This window comes from Danio rerio, chromosome 5 (genome assembly GCF_052040795.2).
Source record: "Danio rerio strain M-AB ecotype USA chromosome 5, GRCz13ab, whole genome shotgun sequence".
NCBI lineage: Eukaryota > Metazoa > Chordata > Actinopteri > Cypriniformes > Danionidae > Danio > Danio rerio.
The window spans coordinates 9,244,090-9,257,465 of NC_141025.1; the positions used below are offsets into that span (position 1 = coordinate 9,244,090).

Genomic DNA, 13,376 nt, shown 5'->3' on the forward strand with positions numbered 1-13,376 from the left:
TTGTGCTCACAGAACTGCCACTCACTGGATATTTTCTCTTTTTCAGACCATTCTCTGTAAACCCTAGAGATGGATGTGCATGAAAATTCCAGTAGATCAGCAGTTTCTGAAATACTCTATAATTTATATACGTAAACAGCCTTTAAAAATATACGTAGTAATTAAAATCTACTGACATAAATTAACAAAGGTGTCAACAAAAACCCTTAAATGTGTATTTTGGATGTTTTCTTTCAATTAGACGGACAAAAATGAATTTTAAATATGAAAGAAACATGACAAAAAGTGCTGTTTTTCCTGCAGTGAAAGACGTAAAGTTAATGAAAGGTAAACCTTGGGAAAAATAAGATAATATTCCCCCACATGCACTCAAACAGCACAAATGCACAGCATGAGTTTTCTTCTTTAATAATATATATTTATCCCTTTGATAAGACTGTAAGATTTTTTTCCAGAGCTGAAAGTGCCCAAAAACACACTGTACACACTTTACAAGGGAAAACACGAATCGGGCAAAACAAAACAAAAACAACGTTTTTAAATTACACCGTCTCTTGCAATGTCATCGTTTAGGAAAAATATAAATATATATTTTTTTCATTTCTTTTACCCTATTTTGTACAGATCCGCAGCACAGGCGCAAGTCAAAGCCGCGGCACGTTTTCTCTTCAGCCAATCAATAAACAACAACAAAAAAAACATCCTGCAGTTAATAAATACAAAACTGAATCTGTGTCGATTCATCATGCAAATCTAAAACATCATCTTGGGAGAACAGGAGAGACGGATCAGTGCTTCGTGTGAACATCAGGAACACGTCCAGAACATCAATACAAAAACACACATGTAAAAACTGCGGCTTTACTACCAGACTCCATGATAGTGATATTGGAGACGATCTGTGCCAGTGTTTTCATGTGAAATGTTTCAGTGCGGGTTTGGCTTGATAAAGCAGGTGCATGGTTAAGGGACACACTGGGAATTAATGGGTTTAAAAAGATGAAGGGAAACACTACAAAGTGCTTTGGCAGCTTAAAAGAAACACTTCAGGTTCAACATTAGATATATATCACCAAGAGGAACATGTCATTGGTTACAACAGAAATCATTAAGTATACAGTATTATGCATTAAGAAATTAAGACTGTTATTTAAGTGGTGCACGTTATTATTACTTTTTTGCACATTTATTTATTTATTTATTTATTTTTAAGCACATTTTGCTTCCTGAAAGAAATTGAATTACTTTTAAAGTCTGTAAATAACTGATTTTTTACACATCATGAAAACTATGCGATTTTGGATGCAACAAAAATACATAAGAAAAAATGATCTATTTTAAATCAAGGCAATTAAGTCTGTCTTCAGTAATAACTATGTATATTAATATTCACATTGTAATAATATTGTCATTACAATAAGCTCATTTTTATTCCCAAAAGGATTAAATCTTTTAGTAATTATTGTTAATCTCAAATAATTTTCATTGCTCTGCAAAAATTAATAATACTGTGTGGGATCATTTTTCTTTTTTTGCTTTACAATCGTTAATTGACTTTTTAAAGCAATTAGTTGACTTTAATTTGAAAAAAAAATCGGTAAATCTGATGCTTTTAAAGCGATTAGTTTTAGTTTACTTTAAAAAAGTGAATAAATCTGATGTTTTAAAGCGATTAGTTTTACTTTACTTTAAAAAGTGAGTAAATCTGATGCTTTTAAAGCGATTAGTTTTACTTTACTTTAAAAAAGTGAATAAATCTGATGTTTTAAAGCAATTAGTTTTACTTTACTTTACTTTAAAAAAGTGAGTAAATCTGATGTTTTAAAGCGATTAGTTGACTTTAATTTGGAAAACGTGGATATATCTGATGTTTTTAAAACGATTATTTGACTTCACTTTAAATCGGTGAGTAAATGTGATGTTTTTAAAGGAATTAGTTGACATTACTTTAAAACTGTGAATCTGATGTTTTTAAGCAATTAGCTGACTTTGAAACAGTGAGTAAACCTTATGTTTTCAAAAGTTATTAGCTGACTTTACTTTCAAAATATGGATAAATCTGATGTTTTTAAAGAAATTTTTTGAATTTAATTGGGAAAAATTAAGTAAATCTGATGTTTTTAAAAGTTATTAGTTGACTTCACATAGTAATAGTGAGTAAACCTGATATTTTAAAAGCAATTACTTGATTTTACTTTGAAACAGTGAATAATTGTGATGTTTTTAAAAGTGATTATTTGACTTTAATTTGAAAGAAAGGGTAAATCTGATGATTTAATGTGATTAGTTGACTTTAATTTTTAAACAAAATTAGTAAATCTGGGGTTTTTAGTGTGATTAGTTGACTTTAATTTAGAAACTGTGAATAAACCATGATTTTAAAGTAATTAGTTGACTTTAATTTAAAAAATTTGAGTAAACCTGACGTTTTTAACGTAATTAGTTGACTTTACTTTGGGGAAAAAATGAATAAAAGTTATCAGTTGACTTTACATTAAAAACATCAGGTGTACTCACTTTTTCAAAGAGATTTTTTGACTTTACTTTAAACCAGTGAGTAAATCTGATGTTTTTAAAAAAGTTTTTAATTGACTTTCAAAATATGGGTAAATCTGATGTTTTAAAAGTGATTAGTTGACTACTTTGGAAAAATTAAATAAAACTGATGTTTTTAAAAGTTATTAATTGACTTAACATTGAAAAAGTGATTAAATCGGATGTTTTTAAAGCGATTAGTTGACTTTACTTTGAAACAGTGAGAAAATTGTGATGCTTTTAAAACTGATTATTAGACTTTACTTTAAAACAGTGGGTAAATCGGATGTTTTAAAGCAATTAGTTAACTTTAGAAACAAAATTGGTAAATCTGGCTTTTTAAAGCGATTAGTTGACTTCACTTTGAAACAGTGAATAAATGTGATGTTTTTAAAACTGATTATTAGACTTTACTTTAAAACAGTGGGTAAATCAGATGTTTTAAAGCGATTAGTTGATTTTACATTAAAACAGTGGGTAAATCGGATGTTTTAAAGCGATTAGTTGACTTTAATTTAGAAACAAAATTGGTGCATCTGGTGTTTTTAATGCAATTAGTTGATTTTACTTTGATACTGTGAGTAAACCTAATGTTTTTAAGTAGTTAGTTGACTTTACATTGAAAAAGTGAGTAAACCTGATGTTTTTAAAATGACAAGTTGACTTTAATTTGATAATAAAGGGAAAATGGGTAAAAAAAAAAAGATGAATAATTTTTGACATTAATCCAAAAATTAAATTAAGTCAACTTAACATTTCCAAGTTACAATGGGTTTATTACCTTTAAGTAAAGCCAACTTCACTTTTAAGGTAGTAGGTTTACTCACTGCATATTTTAAGTACAGTAACTAATTGCTTTTTACAGTGTATTGGAAATTAGCTTGAAATTACTATAATTGTCCTAAAAATGAAATATTTACTTGTATTGAAAAATTGTATTGAAAAATTAAATCTTTTTCTGTTGTAATCAACATCAAGCCAAAGATTTGGTGAGCAGCACAATATTAAACTGAGAATATTCCATCAAAGGTTCTTGATGATCCCTTTTAGTAAACGTGTCAATAAAACTAACCCATGCATGATTATGTTTATCCGCTTTAATTTCCTGCAAAACTCATTATCAATGTCCCGTCATCAGATCAGATCACATGGACGAATGAGTATAGTTTATACATCTAATTTCCACATCTGTAAACTTTTTACACAGAGATATACCAACCACTGTTTGTCCTAAGTTTCGTGCATCCAGGTCCCATTTAAAGAGACAGTTCACACAAAACTGAACATTCTCTCATCATTTACTTGTTCTGCTTGAGTTTCTTTATTCTGTTGAAGACAAAAAAGATACTTTGAAGAATGTTGGAAACCTTTAACCTGTATTTGTTCTTCCTCTTATGGAAGTCAGTAGTTACCGGTTTTATTCAACATATCGTCTTTAGTAACAGAGGAAAGAAACCCATAAATATTTGAGGGAGAGTAAATAGTGAGTAAATCTTCATTTTTGGGTGAACTATCCCTTTAATTTCAAAATCTGATAATAAAAAAATGATGATAATCAAAGAGAATTTGGCTTCACGGTAATAATAAAGTGACCTATACTTGATATTATGCTAATTCATCAGATTCACCCTAGCATTTGTAAAAAAATCCACACTATTACCAATCAAAGAAGCTCAGTGATATGTGTATCAGTGCTCGCTTGTGTGTTTTAATACATTTCCAGCAATAGATGCTAATGTTTGCATGTCCCACACCACGTTTTTGTCCCCCCAAACACAGAAATCTGATTGTCTGGAGGTCACAAAAACATTAATTCAACCACGCATACAAAAACAAATAAATAGCACAAATGCCATCCACGATTGTTTTGCCCGTTCAAACTTCAGGAAGTCCTACATTTCATAGTGAAATCATTTGCAGTGGCACATCTGTTTGTAGTGTTAATGTTTGTAAAATATTGGGAATTTTGTACACGCACGCACGCACGCACGCACGCACACACACACACACACACACCAGTGCAGAGAAGTGTTCAGCTAATCTGTGCATCTGGAAATCTTAAAGTGTAAACAGCATTTCATTTTTCCTCTCTTGTGAAATAGTTTGTTTGTTGTGCACGCTCAGATCAGACCGTCTGAAGTTCACCTGTTTCACAGTCTGACGACCTTATTTGGTAAACTGCTCCATCTGAACTTTTCCTGCAAGCGTTTACTTCCTCTCCTCCATCTGTCCTCTATCTCCACTTATTCATGTGTCTCTGTGTTGAACGGGAGAAGATGAGGATGATGATGATGATGATGATGGAGGCAGTGAAGTGTTCAGGAAGCTGAGGGAGGCATCAAGACTCTGCATCCTCCACTGATGGTTTAGTCAACACCGCTTCGGCTTCATCATATAGCTGGAGGAAAAACAAAAACAATAAGTTCACATTATAGATCAGGGTTGTCAAACTCAATTCCTGGAGGGCCGAAGACCTGCACAGTTTAGTTCCAACCCTGCTCCAACACACTTACCTGTAGGTTTTAAACAAGCCAGAAGAACTCAATTCGTTTGATCAGGTGTGTTTAATTAGGGTTGGAACTAAACTGTGCAGAGCTGCGGCCCTTTTGGAACTGAGTTTGACACCTGTGTTGTAGATGCACTATAACCAGGGCTTGACATTAACACCTGCCAAACCTCCAAATGTGGGTAGATTTCACCTGTGGTGGGTTAGACAGACACCTCCACTAGCCACTTTGGCACGTTGAACATAATTTTTCAATTGGCAGAGCTAGCTCATCTCTAAAGATTAGGATTTAAGTTTAAGACCATTTGTCATTAAGAGCGCAAACGTGATCTAAGAATCGAGAAGTAGCACGATTGATAACTGTTCACAAGAGCAAAAGAAAGCATGTGAATACTGAATAAGAGGATGATCAGGCGCACAGTCAGACACAGGAAATCATCGCGCACTGACGATATTGTAAAGTAGCAGGATGGCGCATGCATGAGCACCACTTTTTCCACTCTATTTTAAAGAGAAATGAATGCTCCAGTTGTGTTTTCAGACAGGGTTGCTGGTCACTGTAATGAAGTTTACGGCCCTTTGGCCGCCGGGAAGAAGGAGGCAGAGAACCGACGCAGGTTTAAAATATTTATTAATAACAATGACGGCAGCTCCTCACGGAGACTGCCGTCTAAACCAAAACAAACGGACGGCAGCTCCTCACGGAGACTACCGTCAAACTGAAAGCAAAAGTAAAACAATATGCCCGCGCCTGGTCCTCTCTCACCTTCCTCTGCCATCGGTCCTCCTTTTATGGTCCAGAGCTTCTTCCGTGGGACCCGAGGCAGGTGCGCACCGCAGATGTATCCACTTACGCGGTTGCCTAACCCTGTTCCCACGGCTCTCGGCCATGCCCCCTCGCCACAGTCACACTTTATTTGATGGTCTGTTTGTTGAGTTTAAGTTACATTGAAAGTAATTTTCATTGGATTATAAGTAGACTTTTAGGTTGGGGTTAGATTTGCGATTAGGGTTAGTGTAAATTGACATGTAGTTGCAAAGTTGCTTGTAGTCAGTTAAATGTCTGTTGAAGGAGCAGTATCAATCTCAAATGGACCATCAAAATAAAGTGTTACCCTGTTGCTTCATGCAAGGAAACGGACACCGGGAGCCTTTAAGGACTTGTGTGAATCACATCATCTGTGCTTAAAAAGCTCCCATTTCTTCTGTTTATTAGGAGATTAACTCTCCATTTCACTATAGTTAACTGGTGATCTGGGACCTTTAGCCTGGATAGATGGCTGTTTATAATTTTAGACACATGAGAATAGTTTTTAATGAATATTTTTTGTTATATAAAAAGTTATGTTTTGATGCATTATTTTAACTTTGTATCAAGGAAATAAGTAGTTTGGTGTGGCCAGAGAACAAAAAAGGTAAATCCCTAATGTTGAGCCCTGAAAAGTCATGTGAAATAAAACTAATTGTAATTCGACACAATGAAACTACAACCCATATGCTCATGCTCACTGAGCAAGGTCACAATACACAAAAAACTTGTGCACATAACACACAATTTAACCTTTCCAGGCTTTAGTGGCCACATGCGTGGACAGCACATTTGAGCCCTTAAGTGGCTATTTAAAATACTTTCAATGTTTTATATTTTGTTAAAGACATACAGTGTCATGCTGCAACTGTTTTGCAGCATATGAAATGTCCCAAACACAATTTTTAACTGTCCAAAATGGGGATAATGGGAGAGTTTTTACTCTCTGATAGTCAAAGCAAGTAAAAAAAATTATATGTTATATATGCATTACAAAAAAGTCAGGAAAAAGAGTTTTATGTAAATTCGGACCTTGAGTCCACATATATGGACATAATTTTTCTCTAAAAGTACATCATATCGAAAGATGATACAAGATTTTATTCTAACTAGGTTTCAATAAGCCCAAATAGCAAAGAGAAATAAAAAAACACCTGTTAAAAACAACAGGAGGTTAAATAAAGTCACATTTATTCATGCCAAAGTCAAATTTTTGCATATGACATATATTTTTCCAACAACAAAATTGTGGCTAGTAAAAATGGTGAGCGGCTAGTAATGTTGGAAAACTGCTAGCCACAGTGGCTTGTGGTCAAATTCTCAAGTCTTTTTTAATTTAAAATACCGCAATAGCTTCATTACAAAAATGAAAATAGAAGAAAAAGTCAACATAACAGATGCCCTGTAAAATGATGCAACAATTTTTATTCTGAGCCGAAATTTATTTGTAATTACAGTTTAAGTCAGAAGTTTAACCTTCCTGAATTATTAACCCCCTGTATATTTTTACCCCAATTTCAGTTTAATTTCAGATTTTTCTCAACACATTTCTAAACATAGGAGTTTTAATAACTCATTTCTAATAACTGATTTTTTTTATATTTGCCATGACGACAGCACTTAATATGTAGATAAGATATTAGATAGTTTAGATATAACATACTAGTATTCAGTTTAAAGTGACAATTAAAGGTTTAACTAGATTAATTAGGCAAGTTAATTGCTTTAATTTCAGCCGAAATTTAATTTCAGCCGATATTTTCTCCAGAAATTTTTTATAGAAAATACTGTGGAAAAAGTCCTTGCTCTGTTAAAGATCATTTGGGAAATATTTATAAAAAGAAAGACAAAAATTCAAAAGAGGGAAAATCATTGTGACTTTAATTGTAAGTAACTATTGAAATAAATGGGTTTCATAATGCAGAGCTTTCCTTGTCCAGTGTGAAAGCCATTTAAGATCATGTTATGGCCTGAAGAAAGAGTGAAACTAGCATCTTGGACAATTCTTGTATTCAGCCATTTTTCTCTTTCAGATAAGAAGCAGAGTGTGGAAGATATTCCTGTAATTGTGTATATTCACCCTAAAAAAAGTTTCAAATTGGAAATATTTATTTATTTATATATGTTTTTGCTTTTACAAGTAAAAACAGCACTATTGTCAAATGTTAGTATACTTAAAAATGACAATTTTCAATTTTAACATATACTTTAATTCAATTTCTGTGAGGAAAAGCTGAATAATTACTCAAGTCTGATGTGACCCTTCAGAAATCATTCTAATATGCCGATTTGGTGCTTAATTATTACAGACAGTTAATCATTAATAACGGTTCTTTTTATTTTTGCTGGGAAGTGTTTGCTGCTTATTTTTTTAATGTAATTCTATGATACATTCTATGATACTTAGTTTCAGGACTTTTTGATGAATGGAATAATGAAAACAACATTTATGTACCTGCCTATAACTTTATAAATGTCAATTTTTTGTACTTGATTTGTCCCCTGTAATTTGCATAGTTGTTCACATAATAAATACATATAATGTTTATTTAATTTATGTATTGTGTACACCTTTTTAAATTTACTATATGGGTGGTCCCTGGTATGAAAAAGAGCCTGCAACCAAATGTAGAAGATATGAACAAGCCTGGTAAACTCAGAGACTTTTAATTCAAGTGCTGTAAAATGATTGTGGTGGATATGAGAGAAGTGTTTATAATTAATGGCGTACCGGAATGAACTGCACATCCTGGAAGAGCTCTTGGATGAAGCGGCGTGAGGCCAGACGAAAGGTGCAGGAAGCCAGCAGGAAGGAAACCTCGGAGTACAGGCAGATGTCATCAAACGCGTACGGAAACTTCTCCTTTATCCTGCAGTTGGTAGCAGAATGTTATGCACAGTAAAGACGCCGAACACACATGCAGCTCTTTTTACTCTGTTCTTACGTCAGCAGGCCGGTTTCATGTCCTTTGGTACCAACTGAAGAGCTGAGGTTGATGACGAGCCGCAAAACCTCTTTTCTCAGCAGAACTCGACAGGCCGGCCCGTCCTCAGATATGGCCTTTCCTCCTACACAAACACATCTGTTAGATGTCTGTTCTGTTGCTCTTTAAACTAAATTAAAGATAGGCTTTCACGCATCTACACATTTTCTCGCTTTTCCTGCATGCTAGAATGAGTTCTTTTTAATTCAATATTTTTTTCTGAGCAAAGTGACCATCATGCATTTTTAACATCATTTAAATATATAAAATAATGTTGATATAACAAACCAAATGTCATTAAAATCAAGTAGCAGAGCACTTTCTAGAACAGTAGACTCTATACTTGTATATAATTTAATAATAAAATTTGTCTGAATATCTGTAATAAATTTCATGCTTATACAAATATGAAAACTTCCAAAATAAAAATGTGTATTAACATAATATTTATGTATTTAGTGTATATTTAGGTATATATATATATATATATATATATATATATATATATATATATATATATATATATATATATATATATATATATATATATATATATATATATAGGTATATATATATATATATATATATATATATATATATATATATATATATATATATATATATACAACAGTTCTGTCAGGTTCTCAAATCTGATTGGCTGATAGCTGTGCGATATTCTGCAATATCAGAACTCCTACAGCCTCTTTACCCTTTGTGTATTACTCTGCCCACATACAGCCAGCAAAAAGCAGACACTACAGATCTATAAATTAAAAGATGCATGCTCAACTGTTTAACTGTCAGCTTATGAATTGAATCAGGAAGAAAGTAGTTCCTCAAACAAAAGGGTTTTTGAGACTCTCCATGTTTGATTTTGTTTTTATATACACAATTATGCCGCCAAACTATTGTATAAACGCAATATCACATTCGTAGCAGTGCGATATGGCTGTATATCGGCACTGGTGGGGGCACTAAGGCACTCAGCCTTAGAGAGAGAGAGAGGGAGAGGGAGAGAGGTAGAGGGAGGGAGGGAGGGAGGGAGAAAGAGAAAGAGAGAGAGAGAGAGAGAGAGAGAGAGAGAGAGAGAGGGGGGGGGGGGGGGAGGGAGGGAGAGAGTTAGGTCCATAAATATTGGGACATTGACATTTCTAACAGTGTAGCTCTACTTACCAACACAATGGATTTGAAATAAAATACACCTAGATGCGCTTTAACAGCTTTAATTTGAGGGTATTTATATCCAAATCAGGTGAACGCTGCAGGAATTATAAAAATTTGCATATGCGCCTCCCACTTGTTAAGGGTCCAAAAGTAACTGGACAATTGACTTCTAAGCTGTTCCACGGCCAGGTGTGTGTTATAACCTTCATTATCCCAATTACAATGAGCAGATAAAATGTCCAGAGTTAATTTCAAGTGTGCTATTTGCATTTGTAATCTGTTACTGACAGCTATCAAGATGAGATCAAAAGAGCTGCCGCTATTAGTCAAGCAAGCCATCATTAGGCTGAAAACACAAAACAAACCCATCAGAGAGATAGCAAAAACATCAGGCGTGGCCAAAACAACTGTGTGTAACATTCTTAAAAAGAAGTAACGCACCAAGACCCGGAAGACCACAGAAACAACTGTGGTGGACAACCAAATAATTCTTTCCCTGGTGAAGAAAACACCCTTCACAAAAGCTGGCCAGAACAAAAACATTCTCCAGGAGGTAGGTGCATGTGTGTCAAAGTCAACAATTAAGAGACGACTACACCAGAGTGAATACAGAAGGTTCATCACAAGATTTAAACCATTGGTGAGCTTCAAAAACAGGAAGGCCAGATTAGACTTCGAAAAAAGCCTGGAACACCATCACATGGACAGATGAGATCAAGATCAACTTGTACCAGAGTGATGGAAAGAGAAGTGTACGGAGAAGGAAAGGAACTGCTCATGATCCTAAGCAGTAAAGTATGGTGGTGATAGTCATGGTGTGGGCATGTATGGCTGTCAATGGAACTGGTTCTCTTGTATTTATTGATGAGGTGACTGTTGACAAAAGCAGCAGGATGAATTCTGAAGTGTTTCAGGCAATGTTTTCTGCTCATATTCAGCTATTGCTTCAGAACTCATTGGATGTCGCTTTACAGTGCAGATGGAAAATGACCAAAAGCATACTGAAAAAGCAACCAAAGAGTTTTTGAAGGGAAAGAAGTGGAATGTTATGCAATGGCCAAGTCAATCACCTGACTTGAACTCGATTAAAGGGAAAATGACCCAAGAACAAGCAGAAACTGAAGACAGTTACTGTAGAGGCCTGGCAGAGCACCACCAGGAATAAAATCCAGACTCTTGTGATGTCTATGTGTTCCAGACTTTAGGCTGTAATTGACTGCAACAGATTTGCAACCAAGAATTAAAGTGAAAGTTCGATTATGATTATTATTCTGTCCAGTTACTTTTGGACCCTTAACAAGTGGGAGGCAGATATGCAACTGTTGTAATTTCTACAGCGTTCACCTGATTTGGATGTAAATACCCTGAAAAAAAGCAGACAGTCTGCAGGTAAAGCAAATCTTGTTCATTTCATTAAATACGAACACTCATTTTAAAAGCAATTGACAGTTTGACAGCACTAAAACATTTTTAATTTGATTTGATTTGAAAACAATAACAGATATTGCTCTCATAACTGTAACTATTTTTCTCATGCTTACTATTTTTATTTATCTCATTATTTGAATTGCTATATTTATGAAGTATTTTATTCTGCGTGGTTCTTTGGGATAAAAATGTTCCCTGTTTTTATTTACTCTTTGATAAGAAACCTTTATAGGAACAGTTTATTTGACTCGAATGAAACCTTTAAAACGTTAAACCCAGATGTTCACTAATATACCAGCAAAAATTACTTCCAACTGCAGAAATCATGAGTTGTGAAAAGTGTAAGCAGTGGCTTGGTCTCTGTTTGAGAATTAGCATCAAAATGTGACAGAGGTGAAAGTGAACCAGCGCTGCTCCTCACTCACCCAGTATGATCTCAGTGCTGGGAGTGCTGCAGGCGGAGCCCTGACTGACGGCCGCATCACTGCAGCCCGACACCCCGGAGAACTTGGACTGAGCGACCACCTCCAGGTGATTATGGGATGGCTGACTGTGCCACTGAGAGAAACCATCAGACAGATCTGGCATAGGCGGAGGAGGAGAGGGGGTAAATAAATAACATAGCAATCTTTAGGTTTTTGGAGAAATCACAAAATATAAAGCATATATCCAACTGTTTATCCTACTTTCAGAAAGGAAAGGAGTTGTTGAACTAGGCTACTGTCCATTTATTCATATAGATTTGTTCTTTTTTTAATTAGGCTACGTCATTTGCACCGTTTGGTCCAACTGTTGGGCTCGCGAGCAGAGATCTGAAGAGTCTTTAACACTACATTAAATGAAACTACTTTATAGCTCTCAAATCTGGATTAGAGAATGTGTTGGTCTCCCACACCAAGCATTTGTTTTTAATCTGGGTTTATCTGGCAAAGAATTGTATACTTTTATTGTGGTCATCTCTTCAGGTACCCTCTTTAAAATGTGGTTGACTCAAGCATGTACGGTATTCTCATTCAAGAAACTCACCTATGACATGCATCAAAAGTCTGATTATTTTTATCAGCTGAGGACACCTTTTTTGCATTACATAAATAATTTCTCTTGATTTTCTATGCTATGGTGCACATTTAGCTCCCAGCCTGACTGTATTATCTTGTTTACTTGTTTGTATATTTCCCATTATTTCCTACTGTATAGCTGAGACTGTTTTAGAATGTTGTGATGTATTAACTGACGATAAATAAAAAATAAATAAATAACAATAACTCTCCTCTTATTTCTCATAATTGTGAGATATACAGTTGAAGTCAGAATTATTAGCCCCCCTGAATTATGTGCCCCCTTGTTAATTTTTTCCCCTAATTTCCGTTTAACGGAGAGATTTTTTTTTTCAACACATTTCTAAACATACTTTTAACAGCTCATTTCTAATAACGGATTTATTTTATCTTTGCCATGATGACAGTACATAATATTTGACTAGATATTTTTCAAGATACTTCTATACAGCTTAAAGTGATATTTAAAGGCTTAACTAGGTTAATTAGGCAGGTTAGGGTAATTAGGCTAGTTATTGTATAATGATGGTTTGTTCAGTAGACTATCGAAAAAATATATAGCTTAAAGGGGCTAATAATATTGACCTTAAAATGGATTTTAAAAAATTAAAAACTCCTTTTATTCTAGCCAAAATAAAACAAAAAAGACTTTTTCCAGATGAAAAAATATTATCAGACATACTGTGAAAATTTCCCTGCTCGGTTAAACATAATTTGGGAAATATTTGAAAAGAAAAAAAAAAGAAAAAAATGAAAGGGGGGCTAATAATTCTGACTTTAACTCTATATATTTAAGAGTCAGCATTCAGACGTACTCAGAATTATCTCAGACATGTCATTATCAAACAATTGAGACTTTATTTATTAGTAATCTGATTTCCCCCCTCACAATT

General features: G+C 34.2%; 2 protein-coding genes across 4 annotated transcripts in view; one reads left to right on the forward strand and one right to left on the reverse strand.

Moving 5' to 3' along the window:
- Positions 1 to 13,376, forward strand: part of osmr (oncostatin M receptor) — a 151,812-nt gene that overhangs the window by 45,577 nt on the left and 92,859 nt on the right. The gene's annotated exons all lie outside the window — the stretch shown is intronic.
- Positions 393 to 13,376, reverse strand: part of rictora (RPTOR independent companion of MTOR, complex 2 a) — an 81,558-nt gene continuing 68,574 nt past the window's right edge. The window contains exons 35-39 of one of the 3 annotated variants that reach the window (XR_015490711.1): positions 11,851 to 12,006; positions 8,795 to 8,918; positions 8,581 to 8,719; positions 2,984 to 4,933; positions 393 to 2,931 (exon numbers count right to left, since the gene is read on the reverse strand). Coding sequence is in view for 1 of the 3 variants with exons in the window: in XM_087253089.1 (XP_087109215.1) it covers positions 4,874 to 4,933; positions 8,581 to 8,719; positions 8,795 to 8,918; positions 11,851 to 12,006 (479 nt within the window). In the remaining 2 variants the exon portion in view is untranslated. Of the gene's footprint in view, positions 4,934 to 8,580; positions 8,720 to 8,794; positions 8,919 to 11,850; positions 12,007 to 13,376 lie in introns of all 3 variants that reach the window. The other 2 variants (XR_015490710.1, XM_087253089.1) reach the window with 2 other exon arrangements.